At 34.7% G+C, this 26612-nt stretch overlaps 2 protein-coding genes across 2 annotated transcripts; both read left to right on the top strand.

Annotated features, from left to right (window-relative positions):
- The first annotated feature begins 251 nt into the window (after window positions 1-251).
- Window positions 252-19548, top strand: LOC128990483 (scoloptoxin SSD14-like). The gene is made up of 12 exons (XM_054412856.1): window positions 252-415; window positions 2751-2796; window positions 6024-6230; window positions 6759-6979; window positions 7269-7461; window positions 8073-8279; window positions 8967-9043; window positions 15584-15747; window positions 17545-17732; window positions 18232-18472; window positions 19022-19135; window positions 19355-19548. Exons 2-12 carry the CDS (start codon window positions 2786-2788, stop codon window positions 19505-19507), a joined length of 1776 nt encoding a protein of 591 aa, XP_054268831.1. The 5' UTR covers window positions 252-415; window positions 2751-2785; the 3' UTR covers window positions 19508-19548.
- Window positions 19549-23288: 3740 nt separating this feature from the next.
- Window positions 23289-26612, top strand: LOC128989427 (uncharacterized). The gene has a single exon (XM_054411317.1). The coding sequence runs from the start codon at window positions 23289-23291 to the stop codon at window positions 26610-26612; it is 3324 nt and encodes a 1107-aa protein (XP_054267292.1).

Here is a 26612-nt window from a genome sequence, read left to right as displayed (position 1 = left end):
GTACTAACATGAGATGAATTTATTATGTTTCTTTATTTGTTAATACTAATTTCCAGTAAAATCAACACCAATCGATATTTACGTGTGCAGCAACCTTGACAACCACAGTGCTGACATGACAACGAAATGTTTATCGTAGTCAGCTGGTTGACGCCCTTCTCGACTTGTTTTGTAAATATTCAGTTCATCTTCTCGTTGAATGAGTTAACCGAACTGTGACACACTTCATTCCCCTGGTGGTAGAACGAGGAACCACGAGTGAAAGAGAGAGTAGTCACACAACACTTTCATTGTTGTGGCACCTGTGGCGGCTCCCAGCTGTTTTATTGCTACCATCAGCTGTGCTCTTATCATCTGTTATCATTAACACGTTTACAGAACGGTGAGGAGGCGAATGAATAGCTTATGATTTAAGGTATGTTATATTTTATTTTGCTGGTTGAAGTTAATGCAGAAGTGTTTGATTATTACTAGGCTATACAAATTACTCAAAGATATTTATGCAAACATTGTAAATTTAAAATGTTCTCAACTATCTCATTTTTAATGTGTAAATGTTGTGAGTGCATTTTGTAAAAAAATGTCTAAAGTACAATCGCTTCGTTTGTTGCAGTTTTATCAGGTTCTTTTAGTTTCTTAGCGTTTGGAACCAAAGCATCCATAATAATATTGGTGCAATTTATCAAAACTCCTTATCTAGATATGGGTTGTATATACAATTTTTATACACTCATAAATAAACATAAATATTGCAATACATATACATTTTTGAAATAGCCCTACATTTTTAAGGCCAGGAAATTGGATTTTGAGTTGTTTTTAGCTAATGATAACTGTTTGAAATTTCATATCCGATAACTAAAGTGAAAGAAGATAACCCTTATAATATGAAATAGATGGTTGTGACATTTCAGGGACATATTTAACGCAATTAGTACGTTATTAACTTGAACCTTAAATCAAAATAGTAATAAAATTGTATCAATAATTTAGGCCAAATTTTAATATTTGAAAAAATACTGTAGCAATAATACATAATCATGTGTATGTCTCCAAGGTAGGTGAGGATAAGGTATGTTGTGTGTACCAACCTATCTCGTTTGTAATTTTAAGTTTTGTTGAAAATAATACAAACAATTTAAGGTTTAAATATAAATAATGCTGTTCATATTGGCTAAAAATGTATCCAAGTACATCCAAAACACCATTTGTAATACAATAAAACGGTATGGTTATTTAGATTATTTGTTTTACCTTCAATCCAATCATAGGGCCAGTTCATTAAACAATCCAAGTATTTAAGGTAGAAACGTTCAACAAATGTTTTATATTAATAGACTTCTAAATGATAAACATATGAAAGTGAAAAACCGCAATTTACGAATAATGAAAATCTGTTGGATCATGCTTACTTATAAAGAATGGTTAATTTTATAATTACTGATTACCTATTGCAATCATCATCAAAAATTGTATTTCTTGCCACTTTAATAACTTCAAATGTCTAAAGACCAAACAGGACAATATATTTGTAAACTACTGCTTATTTTCTGGTAGTATAGCTAAATAGTAGTACGCACACTGCAGACTACTTTAAATTTTAAAATAATAATAAATCTTTGGCTGACATCTGCTTACTCAATTTACATTTAAATACTAAACCAGATATTAAATCAGCTCCAATAAGAACGTTAATTTTGTTGCGGTTTATTTTTTATCAATTTAGATTCATCTTTTTTATTTGATTCATCATATATGTGCATCAATTTGTAGAACCATTACTTGTTAGCTACACCACTAAAGATTACTTGGAGGCTAGCGGCCAACTTGAAGTAAGTTATTTCAAACAGCTGCTGAAGAGTCATTTATCGTCCAAAAATATGTTTTCACCTCACTATGATGTTTTTAGCTGTTTTACATACGTTAGTTGGTGGCTGAAAGCTTCGTTTTGCTGGCCATGCCAGCTGTCATCGTCATTTGGAGACCGAGCAGGTTTTTACATCCCTAGGGCCGCAAAATCAGCTGTCCGCTTATTTTCATAAGACATAAATGCATATTAAATACACAATCAGCATTCATAGCATTGCAATAGAACTTTTTATTGTCACCGCTGCCTAGCAACTATTTATTATTAGTTTTGCTGATTAATCCAATTATTTATTCACATAACCTTAAAAATGTAGTTGTGTTTACTATCAGAGTGCATTATTATTGTGGTGAATAGTGGTAATGGGGTATAGTGAGGTGAAAAATAGCGTCCGTGGTACCATTGACAATATAACACTAGTTATACACTAGTGTTAGCCTATATAGTCAATGGTACCACGGACCGAAATATATACTATTTCAAACACCGAAGTGATTATAATTTTGAATATCTAGTATACTGTGAGATTAGAAAAATGTTCTTTACAGTTCATCAATTTTTTTATGAGTTAGAACGTCTAGGCTCCAAGGACTCTCAAATGGATCTGTTCATAGATTATCTACGTAAATACACATCAATAAAGTCCAGAGGTCGTGTTAAAAAGGTGTTTCAATATTTTATGATACCTTACCTAGCTGGCCACTCAAACCTAAGCAGTTTTTTGGCCTCAACAGCTCTGCGTTATATTATATTTTATGGTAGGGCCTACAGCAACTTAATTTTAGATTCACCTACATGCTTATGCGTCTATATCGAGCTATTCTTTTTAAACGAGTGTGTTTTTGTTTCATCATACATATTTTAATACATGATACTGTTTCAGATACTAATACATAGAGGATTCACCACAGCCACAACATGGTCTCAAAGTAAGTTTTATCACATACTATATTTTCACACATCGTGAAGAAATATTTAATTTTCTGTAGATAATTTCTTAAATAAAGTCAAGAAACTGTCAAATAACTTAAAAAAAACTGATTGAAAAGATGTTGCAGGAAATGAGCAGTGTTGACAGCAAATGTAGAACTATTTTCAATCGCAGCAAATTATACCTTAGATATATTTTTGCCTTGTAAAATTTTAACTTGAGAAAAACATCGAAGGAATTTCATTATGAGAGATTCTGATGTGCATTTACTTTAATTGGCATGCCTTGTAAATACTGTGAGTGAATTAATTTATGAAGGCCCGCGAGCAGCCTGGTTATAATCAGGATATTAACGAACGTAATTATGTCTGAGGATAATATTATTAAGGTAAGGTATCTTGTTTTATAAAATAACGTAACAATAATTTATACGGTACAAAAATTAAAATTAAATTAATTAAAGTAATATTTGTTGCAGTAAATTATTTAAGTTTTTAACTTTAGTTAGATAAGAAAAGGTAATGAATTAAAATTATTATTTAGCTTCTACTATGTTCTTTGACGTTTATAATTTATGAAACGATTTTGATGCTAATGACGTACGAAAAATATAAATATATACACGAAGATCAATCGGAATTTACCAAAAATATAATACTTAAAATATTTATTTTAAACATAAATGATTTTGGTACTTCGGTTACCGTGCACACCAATAAATCGACTTCCAGATAAGATTTTAATTAGTTGAATAACGAAACCTTCCTAACCGAACCTAAACATAGTCCACCCCTTAGGTTAGGTTAGGTTATACTTATTATGTATGGTCGGTATAAAACCAAAGCACCAAGATTTTTAATGACCATTACATGTAAATTAAATCCTGTATCCATAAAGGACTGCTACATACGCTACGAAAACCGGATAAGCAAATTTAGTCAGTGTAGAGAATGAAAGTAGAAGTCTACTGAGTAAGAGTCGACCTAATTATAAATAATGATCAGCCCAATCATTGGCGTCTGGTTCAGCTACAATCTTTGTAGATTTGAAATTAGACCTAATTGTCATTGATTTGACATCTGATCAATGATTATTACTTTGGATGCAGCTATTTAAAGTCAGTAACAAGTTTTCTCTCATTTGAATCATTCTAGACTCGTGAAAAGTTCAACAAACTGTCGGTGAAATTATAATACCATGCTGCATGTTTTTAGTAATAAAGGACACTCGTTAACTTACTAAAATAAGGCCAATAAAATATGTAGGTATTTGAACAAATTCTGCGTCTTTATAATAATGATAATAACTATCTTTCTCTACTCTATGCTTGATTTGTATTCGTCTAAACTTTCAAGTTAAAGTTTTCAGTTCCCTCCTATGGTCTAATAGTGTGACCAACACCAGTGGTTAAATATTTTCAATAAATTCTGTATATTAATGGTATTTTCATATTTTTAAATTTATTCCATTATTTCTTCTATAAATTAAATGAACAAAAAAGGTTTTAATTTTTACAATAATGAATACAGGGTGTCTCAAAAATACATAGCGGGCTTTGAGGGATAGTCTATTTGTATCGAAAACGCCCAGTTGCATCTGTTTGGCTTCCGTTACGGTGGATTATTGTGGGAGGGGGAGGGGGGCTGATTTTTACGTTTTCAATGGGTGTACTAGATCATGTACGGATAAAACTCATAAAAGATCATTAATAACTGTTGTGTTGCTCTATGATATGTGGGATGGGTTTTGTTTGAAGGCAACAAACAATTAATGATCCTATACAATTTTGTATGTTTTAAATAGGTTTTTTTGTGGAAAACTAACAAAAAATATTATTAAAATAGGCTATGTCCTATTAGGATTTCTTTCAAATCCATCCCAAAAATCATAGAATTGATCAAGCTGAACAAAATAATCGAAAAATCACCTCTCTAGAGGAGCCTTATGATATCTAGGGTAAAAAGTACAACTTTGTATGAAATCAGCTGCGGCCCCACTCTTGCGAAATAAATAAACAACCAATATAAGATACCAAATGCAAGATTAAATATAGTTTTTCTGTATGAATTAACTAACTAACATACATGTACAGGTTACAGGAATGATGATTTATGAAATAACAAGGTTTTAGTGAATTTGAATTACTAAAATAGGTACCCAAAACTAAACATTACAAGGTTGAAATACCACCATGCATTATTAACTTTAACTTTATCAAGGTAAATAAAAAAATCGTACGGTCTTTATATTTTATGTTTTTTTGGATATGGAATTTAATGGGAAATCAAAATATGTCTAGCGCATTTAAAAAATTAAGTTATTTTCATGAACTCCGCCCTTAAGTATTGTGTTAAGGATAAATCATTAAGCAAAAATAGTAGTTTACGCAACAATCATGTGACACGAGCAGAAAATTTAAGGTACGAGCCTTGGGAGTGCCTTTATAACTTCTACGAATGTTGTAAACACTATTTACACCATCTCCATGTAGTCATAAAGTGTCATTGGGCTTAAAAATCTTATATACATCGTAAATCAGACAAATTGTTTATCATTACATAAGTGGGTGTACTGCTCATGAACGCAGTATCCTCATAAATAATGGTGTTTTGACCATTAATGGAAACAAGCGAGGAAAGGCGTCACACACAACTCCAAACGTTTGTTAGCCGGTATTTAAAAATATTCCACAATATTTATGAACCTCTTGTAAGGCACTTTACCATTATATTACATTATATCTTTAGTGTGTTGCTTGCTTAGTGGTGTCGAGCTCCACTACACGTATGAGAGGGTAGATAGTTCGATCAGTGTTATATTTACACAAAAAAGGTTTGGGCCATTTGTCAGTGTATTAGTTTCCTCCATAAACATTTCCTCGGTGAAGACATGTAGGAGAACATCGAAGGAGCTGGGAAAGAACAGAAGGCAATGTACAGTCAAAAAGAATGAGATCCCTTAGCCGATCACTGGAGATCAAAGGGAAGAACAGGTCACCATAGATAGTCAAAAGGATCTCATGGTTCACAAAGGACCTGGGATTTGACGGAGAATGAGGACCTGTGAATGAGGGTGCACAATAAGCTGTTCCAGTTGCACTGCAATCCCATGGTTACTTGTAAGCCTGGCCCTCTATCAAAAATAAAAAAGACATGTACTATATTTAGTTAGAGATTTTGTGTGTTTCTGGAGCCGTTTACCTATAATTTTATCTGTCGTTTCCAGATACGGTTGGAAGATTACTGGCTTCCTCTTGATGGTGTTAGTGGCTGATATTGTGCTCCTCGGTATATACTTCAGCCTCTGGCATTCACCCTCCACCCCCGAGCCCTACGACGTCCTCTCCCCCCTCCCGCCATCGAATACCCCCCTTGGAGTGTTCAGCAAGGCAGCCGTGGTCAGTCTGGGTGGGCCATGTGCAGCTATTGGAAGGTACTTTTTTTATTTAATATGTTCATTAGTTAGACATCCAGTTCAACATCAGTCATAAAAACGTATTATAGAGCTTATATTCATAACTTTGGTAATTTTTTCTGTTCTTGATTATTTTATGTTGTAAACTTAATATTATAGTAAAAATGTAAACATTGTACTTTGTAGCAAATTTAACGGAATAAATCATTCATTCATTCATAGGACGATACACTTAAAAAAAGATAAGAATCTGAAATATTATATTCACGATAAAAAATATCGTCCGAAAAAGATAAAAACCTGGTACAATGTATCAACCATACTATTATTGTCCAACTATGATAAGAAAACCATGGAAAAGTATGGTAATAAAATACGTTATTCAAATATCTTGAAAACCTGGAAAATAATGTTAACGAGACACCTTGAAAAATAAAAGGAATCTGTATTGATAATCTGCTTTATACAACTGAAACGCACTTTATCGAACTATTTAAGAGGCTAATATTGCATTGACGACATATTCACAGTTTTCTGTTGAACCAGAGACATGCTGTCGAGGGGAGGAAGTGCTGTGGACGCTGTCATTGCCACCCTCCTGTGTGACGGAGTGTGTGTGATGCAGTCCATGGGTACAGGCGGTGGCTTCGTCATGACCATCTACGACAAACCCTCGGGGGAGACGTTCTCTCTGGTCGCCCGAGAAACTGCTCCTGCGGCCGCCACCCAGAACATGTACGTCAACCACTCTGACTGGGCCCAACTAGGTATGACCTTTGACTTTAATGTACCATGGTAGACTATGGGAAAATATGGCTAAATGAGCCACTAATTTACAGTAGTAACCTACAGTCTACAATACAATACAGTCTACGTCATCGTCCCTTACGAAATGTTTATTGTAAGTTGTGTCTTTATTTATACTGCATGCACGATCGGCACGTTTGTGTTGTTAGGGCGTGTGTGCTTAAATTCAAATGCTAAAGTGATTAGGATAACATGGTTATTGCGTATGCACGTGTTGTAATTGAGAGTAAGCATGCCATATTTTTTCAGGAGCAATATCCGCCGCTATCCCAGGGGAGTTGAAGGGTTACCAGGAGGCTCACAAGAGGTTCGGTAAACTACCCTGGAGCGACCTGTTCCAACCAACCATCAAGCTGTGCGAGGAAGGGGTTCCCGTCAACAAAAGACTTGCGGAACACTTCGCTGAAGAAGAGCCTCACATTCAAGCAAGCCCAACATTCAAGTGAGTTAAATGTTCATTCCACTATACGTCGTGCAGAACAATCCAGTAAATGTTAAGCAATTTTACATCACATATTTTACTAACCATGTGATATAAATAATGTATACGAAATATCGTGATATTTGTAATATTATAAAGCCCTTCTATAGTTTCTCCTTTAGGATGGAGTTAACTGTAGCAAAACGGGAGAGTACCTTGTAGGCTACGCAAGTGCAAGAGTACCTGAATTTATATGACTTTCTCGTAGGATACTAATATAATTTAGTAATTGTAAGAGAACGTTGTTAGGACGAATTAGAACCCAATATTTACCTTTACATTAAAATACCCATTAATAAAAGTTCCATTTTCCAGAATTATAAAACCGTTAAGCTACAATAAGTTTTAGTGGCAGCAACCCAAATAAGATTGATATAATTTAGTTACTTTGGTTCAAGGTTTTCTAACTCGTATGATGATTAAGCAACAACGATCTATGATTTTGCGTTTTTATATTCGTTTTCTCGTATTCAAAAAGTGTATATAAACCTTGCTATTAAAAAAATGTGTATACTTATACTGCTTAACAGCAAATGTAAAATAGCATTAACACGTTATACAACTTTATTTAGGAGTATCATCCTGAATTCTACCGGAGGTCGCATACCAGTTGAAGGAGATCACCTCAAGTTGCCCCTGTTGGCGAAGACGTTGAGAGTTATAGCAGAAAGTCCCAACATGGCTGATGAGCTTTACAATGGAAGTCTTACCCAGATGTTTGTGCAAGATATACAAGTGGGAGGTGGCATCATCACTGAAGAAGACATGAACAACTTCCAGTAAGAACCTTTGTCAAGTGTTTATAGTTCATATTATATAGCTAGTGTATTTGGTTAGGTTAAGTTAGGTTAGGTCAAGAACGTCATAATACTAGTAATGCCCCACTGCCAAATGAAGACGCACGAAATATAGAGGTATTTAAGTGATGCAGTTCTAGATACAAGAGAAAGTACAAATACTGGCTTGGTAGAAACTGATTGGTTATTGGCATGGTCATACTGATTCCATCACTTGTGGAAATGATTTTGGACTCAATTAACATCAAGGTCCAACTGATTATATACCAGCTTGTGAATTGACTTTGGTAATTACTGTGTCAGGCGTTATGTGCAAAGTTTTGTCTATTGTCTATTGTCTATTTGACTATGAATCAATTATTCTTCTTATAAACAAGTCAACAATCAATGGTTAACAGTTAGGAGTTGTACGTACTCGAACAACGTTACGCTATGTCAACGGCACAGGAAGACTAAAAAAAGTGCCCCGTCACTAGGAGTAAAAAATAATTATCAGATAGATACTGCTTAAGATATCAAAATCTCCAACTTAAACATAATTCATTCGTTGGATCAAAGATTATCTGTAGTAAAGAATATGATTTTATTTTCATTGTTTTAAATAAATTAAGTAGAATGGTCGTGAAAGTGAATAAGTATTATAATTCTGAAATAGGTTTATTGTCCTAGGGTCAGATGGGAGGAGCCGTACACGGCATCCCTGTCAGATGGAAACACCGTGTATTCTTCTGCTCTCCCAGGATCTGGTAAATACCAAAACATCATTGCTAAGATTATTGCTAATTGAGTATAACTAGAATACTGTATATTTCATATACCAAAAACAGTTTGAAAATATTTTTATTATTGTATTTGTCTAAAGTGATGTTTTTACCGCTTAAGGGGGCACTCTGCCCAAAATATAAAAAATCTTTATTTATGTAAGAAACGATTTATCATAAATTAAGAGTTTTGTTTGAACATATTGTTTTATAATTATATTTAATATTTAAATACCTAATAAGTGCCATGCTACAGTTTGTAGAATACATTATAACCTATAAAATTAAAATTAAATATATTAGATTATCTCACATGGAACTTGAGTTACGTCCGTGTCCGTTTTTTTTAAATATGTGAAAATCTAACTTTCGGTAATATATATTTAGTTTTTTTTTTGTTACTTTAGTGTTTGAGTGTGAAAAAGTAAGAAACACATAGTCAACCCTAAGATAGAATTTATTTAATTTCGTTCGAAATCTCTTTTGCATAGCTTTAAGAAACTAAAACAAAATTTGTCCTTCTTCATAATCCCAATATTTGACACTTGTTACTTACTTACTTACTTGAGTAAGTACAGTAAGAAAGTAATATTTGACACTTTGTTACCCCGTGAATGAAAGACAGGTGTAGATCATCTAGGTACTTGAGATTATAAGGGATTCTACTTGGTCTTATCTCATTGTAAACGCCTTGTTAAAATAAGCCCTCAATTGTAGCATGTATTGGATTATCCAACAGATAAGAAGTTGTTTGAACCTTCAAGATGACAGTAAGGCCGATTACAGTTTGCCACTGCGTCATTAAATATTTTTTTTTAACAACCAAGAAAATGTCTTCAATTTTATATACTTGTTAATAGATAAAAATAAAACTAATATATAACTAGTGGAACCCCGTCGAAATCGACGGTTAATCTTGAGGTTTTATGTAAATTCAGCTAACTGCGATGGATAGAGTGAAGTCATTAGAATCTTAGTTAAATGGAGGGAGGATAAGCAATATTAAGTATGACGATTGCGTTCCCTAAAAAACGTGATTGATGAATTCGTTCAACACAATATTTCCTACCTTTTTATCGGCTTTATGTTACCCAAAAGGTTTTTAGGAGTCTTATAATTGTTTGTTCATGAGTTTGTTTCATACCAAAGCCACTTTCACTATTGTTGTGTTTCTAAATGGTTTGTATGTAGTGAGGTTTAGATGCGTTGTTCGACCTAGCTACATGTGTACATCAAAGTAAAAACTGTGTACACATTTTTTTTAAATACCTTGAATTGACATTAGTTCACCTACTTTACCAAAACCATAGACTCCGTAGTTAGTCTATTCCCAAACTTGAACACAGCTCTCATCCTCAACGTACTCATCTATGACACAATTTTCAACCCAAAATTTTCTAAAATCAATAAAGCATTGATTTTTGAACAAAACATTTAAAACGTATTCATCATTTTGGTGAAACTATAAAAAACTTGCCATGCAGTGGAGAATCCATTTAAAATAATAAATAATAATGTAAACATTTAATTTTGACAGTTTCAGTAGACCTTTGAATACAATTTTAATATTAACAGCTGGTTCATTAAAAGTAGTGTAAAATTATCCATATGGTCGAAATGTAAACAAAATTGCAGAGTGAACTTTAAAAGCCTCTGGGGCAGAGGCCTAAGAAAATTCACCTCGTTTCTCTTTTGAGAGCTCACCTACAGACCAATACCTTTCTTTAGAAACCCCTACCAAGTTTCTACGCCCAGCCGTTCTCTCAAATTAGCTGTGACAAAATCCTCGTTTTCCTCCATAAGAATAACATGGTATGGGAATCTAGGGAATTCTCCATGTTTCTCTTTTGATGGCTCATCTACAGACCAGGACCTTTCTTTAGACACCTCTACCGAGTTTCTACGCCCAGCCGTTCTCTCAAAATAGCTGTCACAAAGAAAAACAGTTTCAAATTAATATATAGACTAGTGTACCTGTTGCTCGAATTCGAGCAATTGCGAAGCATTACAGGCGTTATTTTAAAACTAATAACGGTCATAATTTCCGACGACTTTATAAAAGTCGACACAAAGATTATGGAAATACTCACGATGTACACAACAGTTAGATATAATCAAAATTGTTTGTAAATGTCTTATCTTTTTTCAAAAGCTGATCTTGTTTTTAAGAGTTTTCTACAAATGTTTCCCACTCATAGCCACATTTGGTTCTCTATAATAACGATTATAAATTAATAAAAAAAACATTATTTCTATTTCTTCTAATTCAGTTTTTTTTTTTAGTAAGCCTATATCAAATTGTCCAGGATTTCTCGCTTTTTTTCCATTGTAATAATACCAACCCAAGTATCGTCTACAGATGCAACACGCCAAAGAATATCATCTACTATACGTGCAACACGCCTACGTACAATCTCCAAGAAGTGGTAAAAAAATAAGAAACTAACCCATACAATAGACATAAGTTAACTCCATAATAAATAATTTTAAGAACAAACACAATAACAAATAGAAGTGTTTACCACTCTGAATCATATGGTTTTAGCATAAATCCAAAATACATATAATTTATGAAGAAGTAAAAAAGAAAATGTTTTGATAGAAAGAAAGAAAAAATTTTATATATATATATATGTATATATATACTATCTCAAATTTAGACCGGAAGGTGTTTCAAATATAAAAGGCAACAGTACAGTAATCTTGAATCGTGAAGATTATATAAAAGAAGCAGAAAGACAACTGAATGACGCTGAATTCTACAAAAAAATCCCAAATGACCCTACCTTAACTTTCAATGATGACATTTCTAAATTTTTGCAAGAATATGGACCAAATGAAGACCTAAGTCAAGAAACTATAAAACTTTTGAGCCCTCTAAATCCAAGAACACCAATTTTTTATCTTTTACCTAAAGTCCACAAACCCATTCGACCACCACCTGGAAGACCTATCGTATCTGGATATGGATCACCCACTGAAAGGATCTCAGCATTCGTTGATGACACCCTCCAACCATTAGTGAAAACTTTACCGTCATATATAAGAGACTCCAAAGACTTCCTTAATAAAATTAAGAACTTAAACACCCCACTAACGGACAATACTATATTGGTGACAATTGATGTAGTTTCACTATATACTAACATCCCACATGAAGAAGGAGAAAAATCTGTAAAGAAATACCTAGAAAAACGTCCAGTTAACTCCAAACCTAGTGCAAATTTTATTATAAACTTAATTCATTTTGTTTTAACCATGAACAATTTTAAATTCCTTGATCAAAATTACCTTCAAGTGAAAGGGACAGCTATGGGCACACGTATGGCACCTTCTTTTGCAAACTTATTTGTTGGGCATGTTGAAGAACTTTTTCTAAATTCACAAATGTTGAAACCTTCAATTTGGTATAGGTTTATTGATGACATTTTCATGGTTTGGGAACATGGACTAGAAAACCTGCAAACTTTCCTTGAAAATCTAAATCAATTCTCAATCCTTAAATTTACCTGGAATTTCTCAGAAGATATTGTTACTTTTTTGGATGTTGACGTTTTTGTTAGAGATGGTATGTTAAAATCCAAAATCCATGTAAAGGATACGAATACAATGGATTACTTAGCTTACTCAAGCTGTCATCCTGCACACATTAAAAAATCCATACCAAAAAGCCTATCAATACGAGCAAAAAACCTTTGTTCTGAAAATCGTGATTACCAAAATTATATTGAAAAACTCAGCAATTCACTTAACAGAAGAGGTTATCCTAAAAATTTAATAGACAGTCAAATAAAAAGCTCAAAAAATCCTAACACAGATAATTTCAAAAAAGATCCAAAATTCATCACCCAATACTTTCCTGGCCTTTACAAAGTTAATAATGTTTTAAGAGTGGCACATAATATTCTTTCAAATTCACCTCTGACCCATAATTTGTTTTCCAAACCCCCAAGACTAATATACAAAAAAGCTCCTAACTTAAAAGACATTCTTTCAAAACCCAAACTACCTCCCACTTCCCAACCCTCAGCAAAACCTTCGGGCTGTAATCAATGCAACAAACCACGATGTGCCACTTGCAAATTAATCATCCCATCAAAAACTTTCACAAGCAGGCAAACAAAAAGATGTTATAACATAAACAGTAACATCACCTGTGAGTCTACTAATGTAATTTACCAAATTTCATGCAAAAATTGTCCTAAAGACTACATTGGCAAAACCACCAATGCTCTAAGAGTTCGTATGAATGGCCACAGATATGATGTAAACCATCCTGATAAACTAAAACCTGTGGCTATTCATGCGAGAGAGCATTCTCAAAATTTTGAACAATGTTATTCATTAAAAGGAATAAGAAAATTGGCAAAAGACGCACCAGACTTGAAATTAAGACAGCTTGAGCAAGCTCATCAATTAATACTTAAATCTAAAACACCTTCCGGTCTAAATTTGAGATAGTATATATATACATATATATATATAAAATTTTTTCTTTCTTTCTATCAAAACATTTTCTTTTTTACTTCTTCATAAATTATATGTATTTTGGATTTATGCTAAAACCATATGATTCAGAGTGGTAAACACTTCTATTTGTTATTGTGTTTGTTCCTGAAGAAGGCTAATGCCGAAATATAGAAATTTCTATAAAAGTGTGTGATAAGTTTATTTTGAAAATGATTAAGCCGTTTGGCAATATTATGAAGAAACAAAATAATTTTAAGAGTTACTGTGATATTAGGATTTTCCACTGATTTGGATTGCACATTATAAAATTACAACATAACAACATTATATTGCAATACATGACACGATGCAGAACAAAATCGATTTTAAAATCAGAAAAACTTCATTTTGACAAATTCAGTAAATCACAATTTAAATATTAACAGCTGTTTCATTAAAAAGTAGTTTAAAATTATACATAAGTTCATAATGTAAACAAATCTGCTGAGGTGATCTTAAAGGCCTCTGGGGCGGAGCCCCAAGGGAATTTACCTAGTTTCTCTTTTGATGGCTCATCTGCAGACCAAGACATTTCTTTAGAGACCCCTACCAAGTTTTTACCCCCAGCCGTTCTCTGAAATTAGCTGTGACAAAAACCCGTTTTCCCCCCATAAGAATAACATGGGATGGGAATTTAAAGGCCACTGGTGCAGAGCCCCAAGGGAATTTACCACGTTTCTCTTTTGATGGCTCATCTACAGACCAAGTTCTTTCTTTAGACACCTCTACCAAGTTTCTACGCCCAGCCGTTCTCTCAAATTAGCTGTCACAAAGAAAAACTGTTTCAAATTAATATATAGATATTTTATATAAATCACAAACACACATACATCGAGTAACAACAGGTAAACTTATTCAATGCCCAGCAATAAAAGTATGATATGTAATAGCCCATGGAGAATTGAAAAATACAGTATTTTCAATGAAAGTAGTTATGTAACAAATTAAACTTACACAGATTGAGTCCAAAAGCACAGAAAACATAATAATGTCTTTTCTTTGCCAAAAGTGCTAAAAGATCTTAGTTTATTGTATTCTAATTAAATTTTTGCTTATCATATAAAAAATACGAATGATATGTATAGTTAAGCTTACAGAACGTCCAGAATTACAAGAATAAAAGAATAATTATTTATAATATTTTAATTGACAATAAACAATACATTTAACTTACAGAATCCATTTTTTCATTAATTTTAGATTAAAAAACGTAGATCGCCTGGACTATGTGAAAAATTCTGCAAGTTCAATCTTTTATTGGATCCTTTCTAGGGTGATTTTCAGTGAGTGTTTAAGAAAAAAGAGTACTAAAGCACAGTCTACTTAATGACTATGAGCACAAAAACAGAAGATATATACTGTAAAACGATCTAAGAGTATAAATGTTTAACATTATGCATAACGAAAAGTTTTGGTTACTACAATATCTTTTAATCAATGTAAAATAACGATTTCCATCGCATTTCAAATTTCCATGAAGAGTGCATGCTTAGACTAATAAAATAGATTGTCATACAATTCTTTAGTTGAAGTAATCAGTTTTAATCGTTGTCTAAATGACCCGACAGGATGTCCTGATGTCAACGGCCGATTTCTGACAATTAAAAAAATATTCAACAAAATGAATTTGAAAATACAAATTATTGTTAACAATCTATCATATCTTGAAGCGCTTAAGTCAAAAAAGAAATCAAGGACAGCAGAAATCGGATTTTGAAAACAGAGATCTACCATAATAGTCAAAGGATCTACAAAAATATAAAAATGGGCTGTAGATGTTCCATATGGATAAAATTCCTACTTCAGTACCTATTCTAAGGTTAATGGGAATAATGAAAATGTTGACATATTCTTCCTATTTATTACATATAATAATAGGAAGGTTGACTGCAAACGATGGTAGTTTTGCAGCGTAATTGCATACATCCTGCAAGGGAACTATCAAGGGGTTTTCACTTTACAAATACATTTTCCCTTCAAAGTAGATAATGAACTTCAATTTCTCTTACTTTGCAGGAATTCTAGTGACCTTCATCTTAAGAGTTCTGGATGGCCTCCTTCAGTTCGCGTACTCTGACTTGCAAAGGTCTCAGATGATCATCGAAACGTTCAAACACGCCTATGGACGTCGAACCCACCTGGGAGACCCTCACTTCGTCAATCAGACCCTCCTCAATGAGGTAACTAACCCTTCTAATCCACAGTTTACTCTTAAACTTTAAAATCATTAATTTTTCTAGATTATAAAGAGGTCTTTGAATATTGGATCCTTAAATAGACACCGCATCTACATGTAGACATTTTCCCAAATATAAAAAACTCGAATGAGTCATAGCCTTATAGTGTGGTAATAATTATATGAACAATGTATTTTCTTTGACATTAAAACGCAATTGTTTATTACGATAAGTTGCCCTTATATTTTTAATTTGTTACGTGTTGACCGATTCAATCATTTTGTCAGGCTTTAGTAATTTACAGTGGCGCACTCTATCGGTGGCAATCTAACTTCGTCAGTTTTTATTTCTTCGACTGGCTAAACTTTAATGAATGAATGAGGCGTCAATATTCGAGGGTTATGCGTGTTAAGTGTTTCTTGCAATTAAATGTTCCTTTCAAATTTTAGAGGTAATTATTATTCCCCCACCCCTCCTAAAACCGTAAATTCATTGAAAAGGTTGAACATAGTCAATACAATAGTTATTGTATTTGTTCATGTAGGCCTAAACATTACATACTTACAGGGGTGAAAGGTGGATCTATAGGTGTCTATAGTTTTAGTTAGTAAAGTCAGATTAATTGAACAAGTTAGTTATGATCAATAATTAATATTTCGCTAGGGTCTTTACACGTGCTTCGTAGGCTAACGGAATAAGGAGACAAAAGGATACTATGTATATGTCTTAATCTACTCCAGAAAGCAGTTAAACACCCATTTTTTATTATAGAAAATGTTGAAGATAACAAACAACTGTGCCACATAATTTACAAGATTACAAGATTCAAGGCAATATTTTACCTGTCGTAAAAATATTTCCATGGAGTCCAATCGATATTCCAAGTTCATTCAAAAGTTCCATCTCAAAACCACAGAATACAAATGTGTCACTCTTTATTCCGTACCATAACGTTGAAAGTCCTAGATGGATATTGAAACAAGATTGGCCTAAAGTAATCCTAGGATCGTGAATTGAGGAGTTTTTAGCCGATTTGCTACGGTGGCCTTTGTATGAAGAACATTTGACAGGCTTGTTTCACACTTTATTCTTAAAGGAAAATATCATGTAATATACGTAATATTCCACTCTTTTATTTCAAAGCTGCGATTACTCATTCATACGAATTAGTCATATTATAATACTATCAATAGTAAAGGTCGCCCATATTGGTTTTCATAAATATCCCATTTTCAAATCATTTAGCACTGGGACAAGAAACAGTTGTTTTGGGTTGTTAGCAAACCACACATAATGCATAACCGAATGCGGTCACGTTTTGCATGGTCATTTGCCGCTAGTGGCCACATTACATTACCTGCTCCACTAACCGGTGAGATACCGGCTATTTACGGCTGGTCGTTGTGATTTCCCAGTAGCAATATGCACTTAGTGTTGAATACACGGCACTTTGTATCGGCTGAACGTTTTTGTTTGTTTCAAATTAATACGGTTAAAATAAAAGACTTTTGTAGTTCAATTTTTTTGAGACAACGACGATTTCTATACAAAATGAATATGAAGGATAAAGGATATATGAACAGAAATAAAGTCATAAGCTAGACAGCAAGAATGCATAAAATTAAAGACGGGGAAACCGTAATTTTGAAAATATATTTTCGTATGTAGTTACTTCAAAACATAATAGCCCAGAAGAACTAGACGTTACCGACAGAATAAGAGCATCAAATAAAGGTTGTTTCAAGCAATACACTGTTTAGCTCAAGACTGATATTATTTGTAATTTTTGTCATTTTACAGACGATAACTATGCTGACGGACGAAGATGCCATTTTAGACACCAGGTCTAAGATCAAGACAAACTGGACCAGCAACAACTACACCTACTATGGAGGAGATTACTATGGTGAAGACCATGGGACCAACAACATCGTGGTCGTGGCTCCAGACGGTAGTGCCGTCAGTGTAACGAGCACTCTTAATCTGCTGTATGTTTGTCACCGTATATTCTGGTAGTTTGGTAATATGCCTTAAAACCCAGCATGATGTAGGTTTGAGTGCTTCAAAATCCACATTTAAGCTACGAGACCAGCTATTTGGTGAAAAACTACATTGAAAAGTACTGAAGTACTTAAAGTCACCTGACATATACTGCAGAAGTGTGGTGGTAAGGTTTTAATTCCACGTGTCGAGATACATCGAAAGGATCAGTTATTAAAATTTTACCCGTAGTTTGTAGGTCTAGTTATCTTGTAAAAAGTAGTAATACAAATATTTTGTACGTAAACACCACCTTGACATTTCCTTATACAGTGTGGTCGCCTAGGTTCCAGCCTACTACGTGATGATATAAAATTTAGACAACGAAGTAGGTAACTGCTGTTAGTACAGCAGTCAAGTAAAAAAACTGATATTTTCAGATATGGATCCCTTCCTTAAGACAAATAAATGTTATGACGTTTGTTTAACGTCTCAATGCACTTTCAGGTTCGGCAGCAAGTTTGTATCCACCAGCACGGGTATTCTCGTGAATGATCAGATGGACGACTTTTCTACACCAGGGATCGTTAACTACTTCAACATCCAACCTTCAGAGGCGAATTTCATCCAGCCCGGCAAACGCCCGCTGTCATCGATGGCTCCCACCATAGTCGTCGATAGTCAGGGAGATGTGAGACTCGTCGTTGGGGGAGCTGGGGGGTCAAAAATAACAACACAGACATCTTTGGTAATTACTGTACTCGCTTTTTACATTCACTCAGTACATTTTTAAGGCTCCATACGTTCATTTGATGCGCCAAGTTCCTCTTTTCAATTATTCTTGTGGCGACTATTTTTCCTTAGCTTATCAATGGAGATTGGTAGGGAGTCAATTTAACTTACATTACTATTGCATTGTGGTTTTGCGCGACATTTTGATCATATTTCATTCTGCAGCAAAAGTAAATCCGTGCTATAATAACGGTTAAAATGTTAATAGTTAGTTCCACCACAGTTAGAACTAGAAAGATTAGACATATTATCTACTTTTTTCTTTAGTCTGTGATTCCACTCGGAGACAGTTTGGTGTGCGGCGCTCGTGCTGTAAACTAGGTCTCTATAACTATACTACTCAAGAAATTTTCTATGCCTCTATTTTTTACAGTTGAAAATTATGGTTTAAGAGTACCAGAGTATACACTCAATGGTTTAGACATGATGTTTCAGCAATGATGGTTGCGGAAGTAATATTAATAATTTCACTTTATTAATAGACTCTAAATGTTTCCTTCTCCAGGTTACTATCAGGAATCTCTTTCTTGGAAAAAATATCAAGGAAGCAATCGACATGCCAAGATTTCATCACCAATTGGTTCCAATGAATATATCTTATGAGTATGGTGTTCTGCAGGTAAAAACCAATAGTATTATATAAGTATTACGTCTTAGTTTTTTACTTCTAGTTCACTTTTTCGAATTAGTTATCAATTTTGAGGATATTTTGGTAGTTTCTAATATGGAGGAGAGACAGGTATTTCACGTCCGTGCCAATAAAGTAACATATAAAATGTACCAAACTTTCCAGTCGTTTAGTCTCATTTTATTTATTTATAATTTTATTGTTTTGCAGGAGATCGTGGATGGTTGGCACGCCATTGGCCACACCACCAAACGAGTTGCCAAGTCAGATTTCTTGGCCATCGTCACTGGAATTGCGAGACTTGGCGACAATCTGACAGCCAACTGTGACTGGAGAAAACCGGGTGCACTAGACGGATTTTAACTATACATTTTGATTCTCCATTGTAAATAGACATGTATATTACGTATTGTAGGTATGTATTTTGTATATATATCTGTAAATTATAATTTATTTTATAGCAGAGACGACTCTCCACTTACCATCCCATTTTGTTAATCTACTAAGCTTTCTTAAAAATTGTCTAGGTAAAATATATTTTAGTTATCAATTATCATTTGGGTCGACACTATGCGCGTATTTTAACCGAAATATGAGTGAAGGATGAGTGGCGTGATCCTGTAGACTTATTAGTGACGAAGGCCGACATGTTCCTATAGCTCATACAGCCAATGGCAACCAAGGGACCTACTAGTTTATAATGGAATCCAAACCACATTTTTCCTTGTAATCAACAAATTAGTCTAATTATCAGGATAGTACTGAATATAGTCGTGCTACTCACTAGAGCAGACGTTAATCCACACCAGGGAGCGTCGTATTCACAGTGCATGCCTATAAATATCAACAATTCGTTACCTCTTAGTAGCTGGAATATAGGACAACCCCACCGTCCCAGCCATGGCTATTATCTGATAAATAACATAAACAATCACAACTGTACCAAATACACAAGTAATAAACTACCTAATACTTTTTTCTCTGATATTTCCTCAAATCGACTTGGCTGTTTAAGTTTTAGCCTCCAGTGGTAGGCCCGAATTCCACACTGCGTACCTACTTAATACTCAAATGGTTCACACCTATCAACTTACCCGGATAGAGCCCCCCAACAGGTCCCGGAGCAATCAGAACCCGCCATAATAGCTCTGGAATGATTCATTCCCCATGTAACTACTGTACAACAAATAGGGAATTCTGTAGGTTAAATAAGCGTTATACCAGCCAGCAAGTGCCAGGATCACGAAATTCTCAGATCATTTTACAGATAAAATACAGTATCATATTAACATGGAAGCATCTAATTAATCGGTAAAACATCATCTCACTTCAAGATGTTTAATCAAGTGTTTCTTTGCAAACGGTCAACGTTAGGTTGATACATTACGGTTCCAGAATCTATATAGGTATATTAAAAATATTTGTTTTTCTTTTCCGAGATCTGCCTAATTTCGGTCTTGAATTAAAGGTGTTTCCACGCACAGATTTTCAATCAAGCATAGGCATTCATATATTTGACGTATATTTCAAGTCATGCCCAAAAGCAACTTCCTCCCAGTACATTTCTTATGTGAGTTAAACTTGGGTTTTATATTCCGAGTTCGTTTGGCTCTTCTAACTTACCGATTTTCATAATGTTGGTCTTAAATTAAACGCACGCTCATATTTGCTATTAAGCAGTGATGATTTTATTTACCTACTATATAACTCGACCAGAAAACATAAACTTGATTTTTTCGAATACTTCATTCAATTAAAGATGTAGGCCTATTTCACCAGTTCTAACTACATTAACATTGGTCTAAAAAACCTTCAGTGAAAAACTTTGGCCTAAGAACCTTCAATAAAATACCAGCTTTCATTTGAGTTATTGATAATTAAAATCGGAGATCCTAAAGCTCGCTGATGAATCACGAATAAACCAAATTGTTCAAGAGATGGAAATTTTTATCATTGATTGATAGTTCAAAAGTAATCATCCGTTCAAATGTATACAGCAACTCTTTTCTCCATAAGAATAACATGGGGACTTAAAAGACCCCTGGGGCAGAGCCCTGAGAAATTTTTCAAAATGTTAATTCACACATACCTTCCCAGGGGTGTATATATAACAACTTCCCAAGGTTTCATCACGATCGCCGGTTTGGTAACGCATAAAAGACAAACAAACGACGGGCAAACATGCATGATTTTATACAGAGTGTCTAAACCACGGCCGCCTTTAACTCCAGGCCGCGGCCTTCGAAGTGGCAACGTCGCAAGTAGTGTTGTAACAGCTGTTTTGTTTGGAAGCAGCTAATGGCATTTGTGTATTTTTTTTATAATATGAAAGCATGTTTACTGGGCTATGAAAATATTGAGTCTACTTTAAATATACAAAAATAGATTTTTAATTTAAATATTGTTTTAGTTTTCAATTCTATGTCTTTTATTTTCAATCTTTTAATAAATTTATGTTCACAAATTTAAATTTAAATGAATAATAAGCAAATTAGTGAGCTGGTGTCACCTGTCTGCCATCTTATCTTATGGGACGTCTGGCGCTATGCAACACCACTTGCAACGTTGCCAATTCTACCAGGCCGCGGCCTGTAGTTAAAGGTGGCCGTGGTCTAAACAGTCCCGGATTGGTTAAATAATATGTTTTTGGAATATTTAAAATAGAGATACAAATACTTTGCAAAAAGTTACTGGACATAAAAATCTATTTTATCACATTCAGTGATCCGCTACTTCCTCAGGGCCGCTAGGAGTCGGTGAAAATCCTAAATGTAAGCATAGGTTGATATTTATAATAAATAAATAGTTTAAGTCATTAATAGGGCCTAATTGATTGTTTTTTACCCGAGGTCAAGTTTTACGATCGATGCAAAGCCGAGGTTGGAAAATTAGCTAGGGTTAAATAGTCACTTTTTACCCGTGTGGTGAACTATTATTCCCTTTGGTGCCTTTAATGCGTAATGCAAGACACCATGCTGTAAAATCAATGATCGCAGAAAAACAACGGAAAAAAGAATGGCAAGTAGTGGGATAAATACATTGCATTGGAGATGGTGGATCAAAACAGAAGATTTGACATTTTAATATATGTTACAAAATCTAAAATTGGAACTTATAATTGATCCAACTATAAGGTTTTAAATATTAACAAATCAACCCTTTGGAGTAGATGAAGAAAAGAGACTCAAAACGACTTCCAGCTTGTTTTCAATTCTGCTAATGCAAATAAGCAGCTGTTTAGTAAGTGATTCAATTAATTGTACGATGCCCATGCTCCATTTATTGATCTTATGTGATCGTTGAGCGTATAACATAAATTTAAATTCAACGTATGAATAGCTGTCAGTTGAACTATTGGTTGTCCGTTTGAGTTCGGGTTTGCAGCAGCGGCATTTTATTTTTTACTAATAAAGCAATCAAGGACTTTTATTGATATGCACAATAAATCAATCTTATTCAAGATTTTCTTCTGGCTCCTAGCGGGCCGCCCCCCTGAAGAAGTGGCGAATCACTGAATATGTAATCAAATAGATGTTTATGTCCTGTGTGTTATACTCCTTGCAAAGTTTTGTAGCTCTATTTTAAATATTTTAAAAAATATATATACACCTATAACTTAGATGATAGTATTACAAGTATTTGTGCAAGGCAAGAGCTTTCGATTTGACTATAAAACAAGGTACATTGTGGTGATGTGAACATTATCACCTGATAATATTTATTATTTGATTTGTTTGTAAATATTGTATTTGTTCTTAACTAAAACATGGTTGTAATTTTGAATGAATAAAAGCCATACTTTTGGTTTACTAAGTCTTTCTTACAACAATTTTATTCATTCATTGATAAACTCAGTTAGTGCTACATTACAGTGGAGAAATTCCTTAGACCAGACAAATTGCAAATTGACCCGGAATCTCCAATTGCCTCAGAGGAATGGACGCACTGGTTACAAACATTCGAAGACTTTCTAACCATGACAGAATTCGTTGAAGACAAGGACAAACTGAAACTACTAACTAATCGATTATCTTTTACTACTTATAGATTTATCAAGGAATCTGAAACTTACCAAGACGCTTTGAGAGTTCTTAACTCAATTTACATCAAACAAAAGAATGAAATATTCTCAAGATATTTAGTAATGACTAGAAAACAGCAACAAGGTGAGACTATTGACAAATATGTGTCGGAACTGAAACTTTTGAGCCAAGATTGCGTTTTTGAAGCTGTTAATGCGATTCAATACAGGGATCACTACATTCGTGATGCTTTTATCAATGGCTTAGCCTCGTCATACATACGGCAGAGACTATTTGAAAATAAAACTTTAGACCTAGTTGAAGCAGTGGAACAGTCTAGAGCTCTTGAAATGGCTCAAGCTCAAGTCGAGAGCTATCCAAAATCTATGAACGGAATGCAAACTTGTGCAACAAATGAATTGGCAAAGCAAGCTTGTCAGTACGAATTCCCAATACAACAAAAGGAAGAAGCGACTGTGTCCGCTATTAAAAATGTTGATGGCAAGTGTCATTTTTGTGGGCATGACAGACACTCTAGAGATCGCTGTCCAGCCAGAGAAGCAACTTGTGGGAAATGTAACAAGACAGGGCATTATGCGAGAGTCTGTAAAAGTAATCCAACTCAACATTTTAAAGTAAAACAGAAGACGTCTAGTACATCAGCTGCACTAATAGCAACAACACATAATACATCTGTATTGAAGGACTCTACAGTTGAAGCTAAAGTGAATGGCCTGAAAGCAAATTGCTTAATAGACACCGGGAGTACATCAAGCTTTGTAAACTTGAAGTTTGTTCAGTTAAACAAAATTAAAATGTATAATGAAAGTGGACAAGTATCACTAGCTGCTTCTAATATGAAATCAAACGTCCACGGGTTTGTTAAAATCAACCTAAATCTGTTGAATCACAATTACAACAATTTTAAGTTGACTGTTCTTGAAGATCTTTGTACTGACGTGCTTATCGGACATGATATCATGAAACTCCACTCAAATATACAGGTTTGGTTTGGAGGTAAGAAACCTCCTCTGTTAGTGTGCTCCTGTGCCAAAGTTGAACCACCCAAACTATTCTGCAATTTAACTCCAGATTGTCAACCAATAGCCACAAAATCACGACGTTACTCAGATGAAGATATGCAATTTATAAAACAAGAAATGGAAAGACTACAGACTGAGGAGATCATTGAACCCAGTTCGTCACCTTGGCGTGCACAGGTGTTGGTTGTTACAAACGACAAAGGGAAGAAGCGACTGTGTGTGGACTATTCGCAAACGATAAACAAATTTACTCTGTTAGACGCCTATCCCTTACCAAACATAGATGATCTAGTATCCACTGTAGCGACGAACAAGGTTTTTAGTGCCATTGATCTAAAGCAAGCATACTATCAAATACCAATTTCTGACGAAGAGAAGAAGTACACTGCTTTTGAGGCTGCTGGTCGTCTTTTTCAATTCAGAAGAATTCCGTTTGGCGTAACCAACGGGGTGGCATGTTTTCAAAAGACCATGGACCAAATCATTAGAAAAGAAAAACTGAATGGAGTGTATGCCTATCTGGATGATTTGACCGTATATGGAAAGGATCAAAAGGATCATGATGAGAATCTAAGAACATTTTTAGATGCTGTAACTAAGTATGGACTTGTAATCAACAACGAAAAGAGCAAGTTCAACCAGACTTCAATAACCTTGTTGGGACATTTAGTTTCCCATAACTCTATTCGACCTGATCCAGATCGGCTAGAATCTCTACTGTCACTTCCTGTGCCCAAAGACCAAGTTTCACTAAAGCGAGTCCTAGGATTTTTCGCTCACTATTCAAAATGGATACATCGGTTTTCTGATAAAATAAGAAACCTGACACAAGTCAATTCTTTTCCTTTGTCACAGGAAGCGGTTGCAGATTTTGAAGCCCTCAAACTTGACATTGCAAACTCAGTAATTACTCCTAGGAATGGTCAAGAGCCACTGGTAGTGGAGACTGACGCATCTGACATAGCCGAGGCAGCAACTTTGAGTCAAGATAATCGGCCAATTGCTTTTTTCTCACGGACTCTAAACAAATCTGAGAAGCTGTATTCAGCTGTTGAAAAAGAAGTCGTTGCCATTGTCGAAGCCCTTCGAAAATGGAAATCATTTCTTATCGGAAGAGACTTCAGATTATACACGGATCAGCAAGCTTTATCATTTATCTTTGACAAGAGGCATACAAGCAAAATCAAGAACGATAAGGTTATGAGATGGCAACTAGAGCTAACACCTTATCAATATGAAATAGTGTACCGACCTGGTAGGGAGAATGTAAAAGCAGATACGCTCTCTCGGGCATGTGCGGTTCGCTGGGATAATGCCAAGTTGTTTGAATTACACAAATCCCTGTGCCATCCGGGAGTCACTCGAATGTTTCATTGGATTAGAACTAAAAATCTAAACTACACTCTGGATGATGTAAAAAGGATGACGTCAGCTTGTCAAACATGTGCAGAAGTGAAGCCAAGATTTCACCAATTCCAAGGCAAATTGATAAAGGCAACCACTCCCTTCGAACGTCTAAATATTGACTTTAAGGGCCCTCTTCCATCAACAACCAGAAACCGTAACCTTTTAACCATGGTGGATGAGTATTCTCGTTTTGTATTTGCTTACCCCTGTAAGGACATTAGTTCAGCAACAGTTATCAGATGTTTTTCAGATCTATTTTTTATGTTTGGAGCCCCGTCCTTTGTACATTCAGATAGAGGCTCATCTTTCATGTCGGGAGAGCTGACGGACTTTCTTCACAAGTACGGAGTAGCTACAAGTCATACGACACCTTATAACCCTAGAGGGAACTCTCAGATTGAATGCTTCAATGGAACAATATGGCGAACCATCCTACTAGCTTTGAAAAACCACAACCTGCCAGTTGCTGCATGGGAAGAAGTATTACAGGAGGCTCTTCACTCAGTCAGATCTCTTTTATGCACTGCGACAAACTGCACACCGCACGAAAGATTCTTTATACATAGCAGAAGAACTACCAATGGAGACTCCTTACCATCTTGGCTATCCGCTCCTGGTCCTGTCCTGCTTAGAAAGTTTGTAAGATCTAATAAATATGATGACCTTGTGGAGCCAGTTCAACTTTTGGAATCAAATCCACAGTACGCTCTCGTCAGAAGAAGAGATGGGTCAGAATCACAAGTATCCCTGAGACATCTTGCACCCGCTGGCCTACCTCCTGGTGATCTACCTCATGAAGACAACACTACTGAGAGAGAGATTGTTGAAAATATAAATTCAGACATTGACCACAATGAAGTTCAAAATGAAACTCAACAATCGGTATATCAGACCCCAACTTCAGAGACGGCTGTGGGGGAACTACGTCCAAAGAGGAATGTCAAGCCTCCGTCATATCTAAAGGATTACATATGCTATACCTACCTTGAAAAATAG

This window comes from Macrosteles quadrilineatus, unplaced genomic scaffold, assembly GCF_028750875.1.
Source record: "Macrosteles quadrilineatus isolate MER2022 unplaced genomic scaffold, UCM_ALF_1.0 Scaffold_3__2_contigs__length_128488019, whole genome shotgun sequence".
Classification (NCBI taxonomy): domain Eukaryota; kingdom Metazoa; phylum Arthropoda; class Insecta; order Hemiptera; family Cicadellidae; genus Macrosteles; species Macrosteles quadrilineatus.
The sequence above is the reverse complement of the archived record's forward strand: the minus strand, read 5'-3'. Positions and strand labels throughout refer to the sequence as shown.

Bases quoted from the DNA above. Each gene is read 5' to 3' on its own strand.
- LOC128990483 (XM_054412856.1), top strand. The intron at 9,044-15,583 runs GTAAATACCAAA...CTTACTTTGCAG, and splicing joins TTCTGCTCTCCCAGGATCTG to GAATTCTAGTGACCTTCATC. The intron at 15,748-17,544 runs GTAACTAACCCT...GTCATTTTACAG, and splicing joins ATCAGACCCTCCTCAATGAG to ACGATAACTATGCTGACGGA.
- LOC128989427 (XM_054411317.1), top strand. From the start codon at position 23,289: ATGACTAGAAAACAGCAACAAGGTGAGACTATTGACAAATATGTGTCG.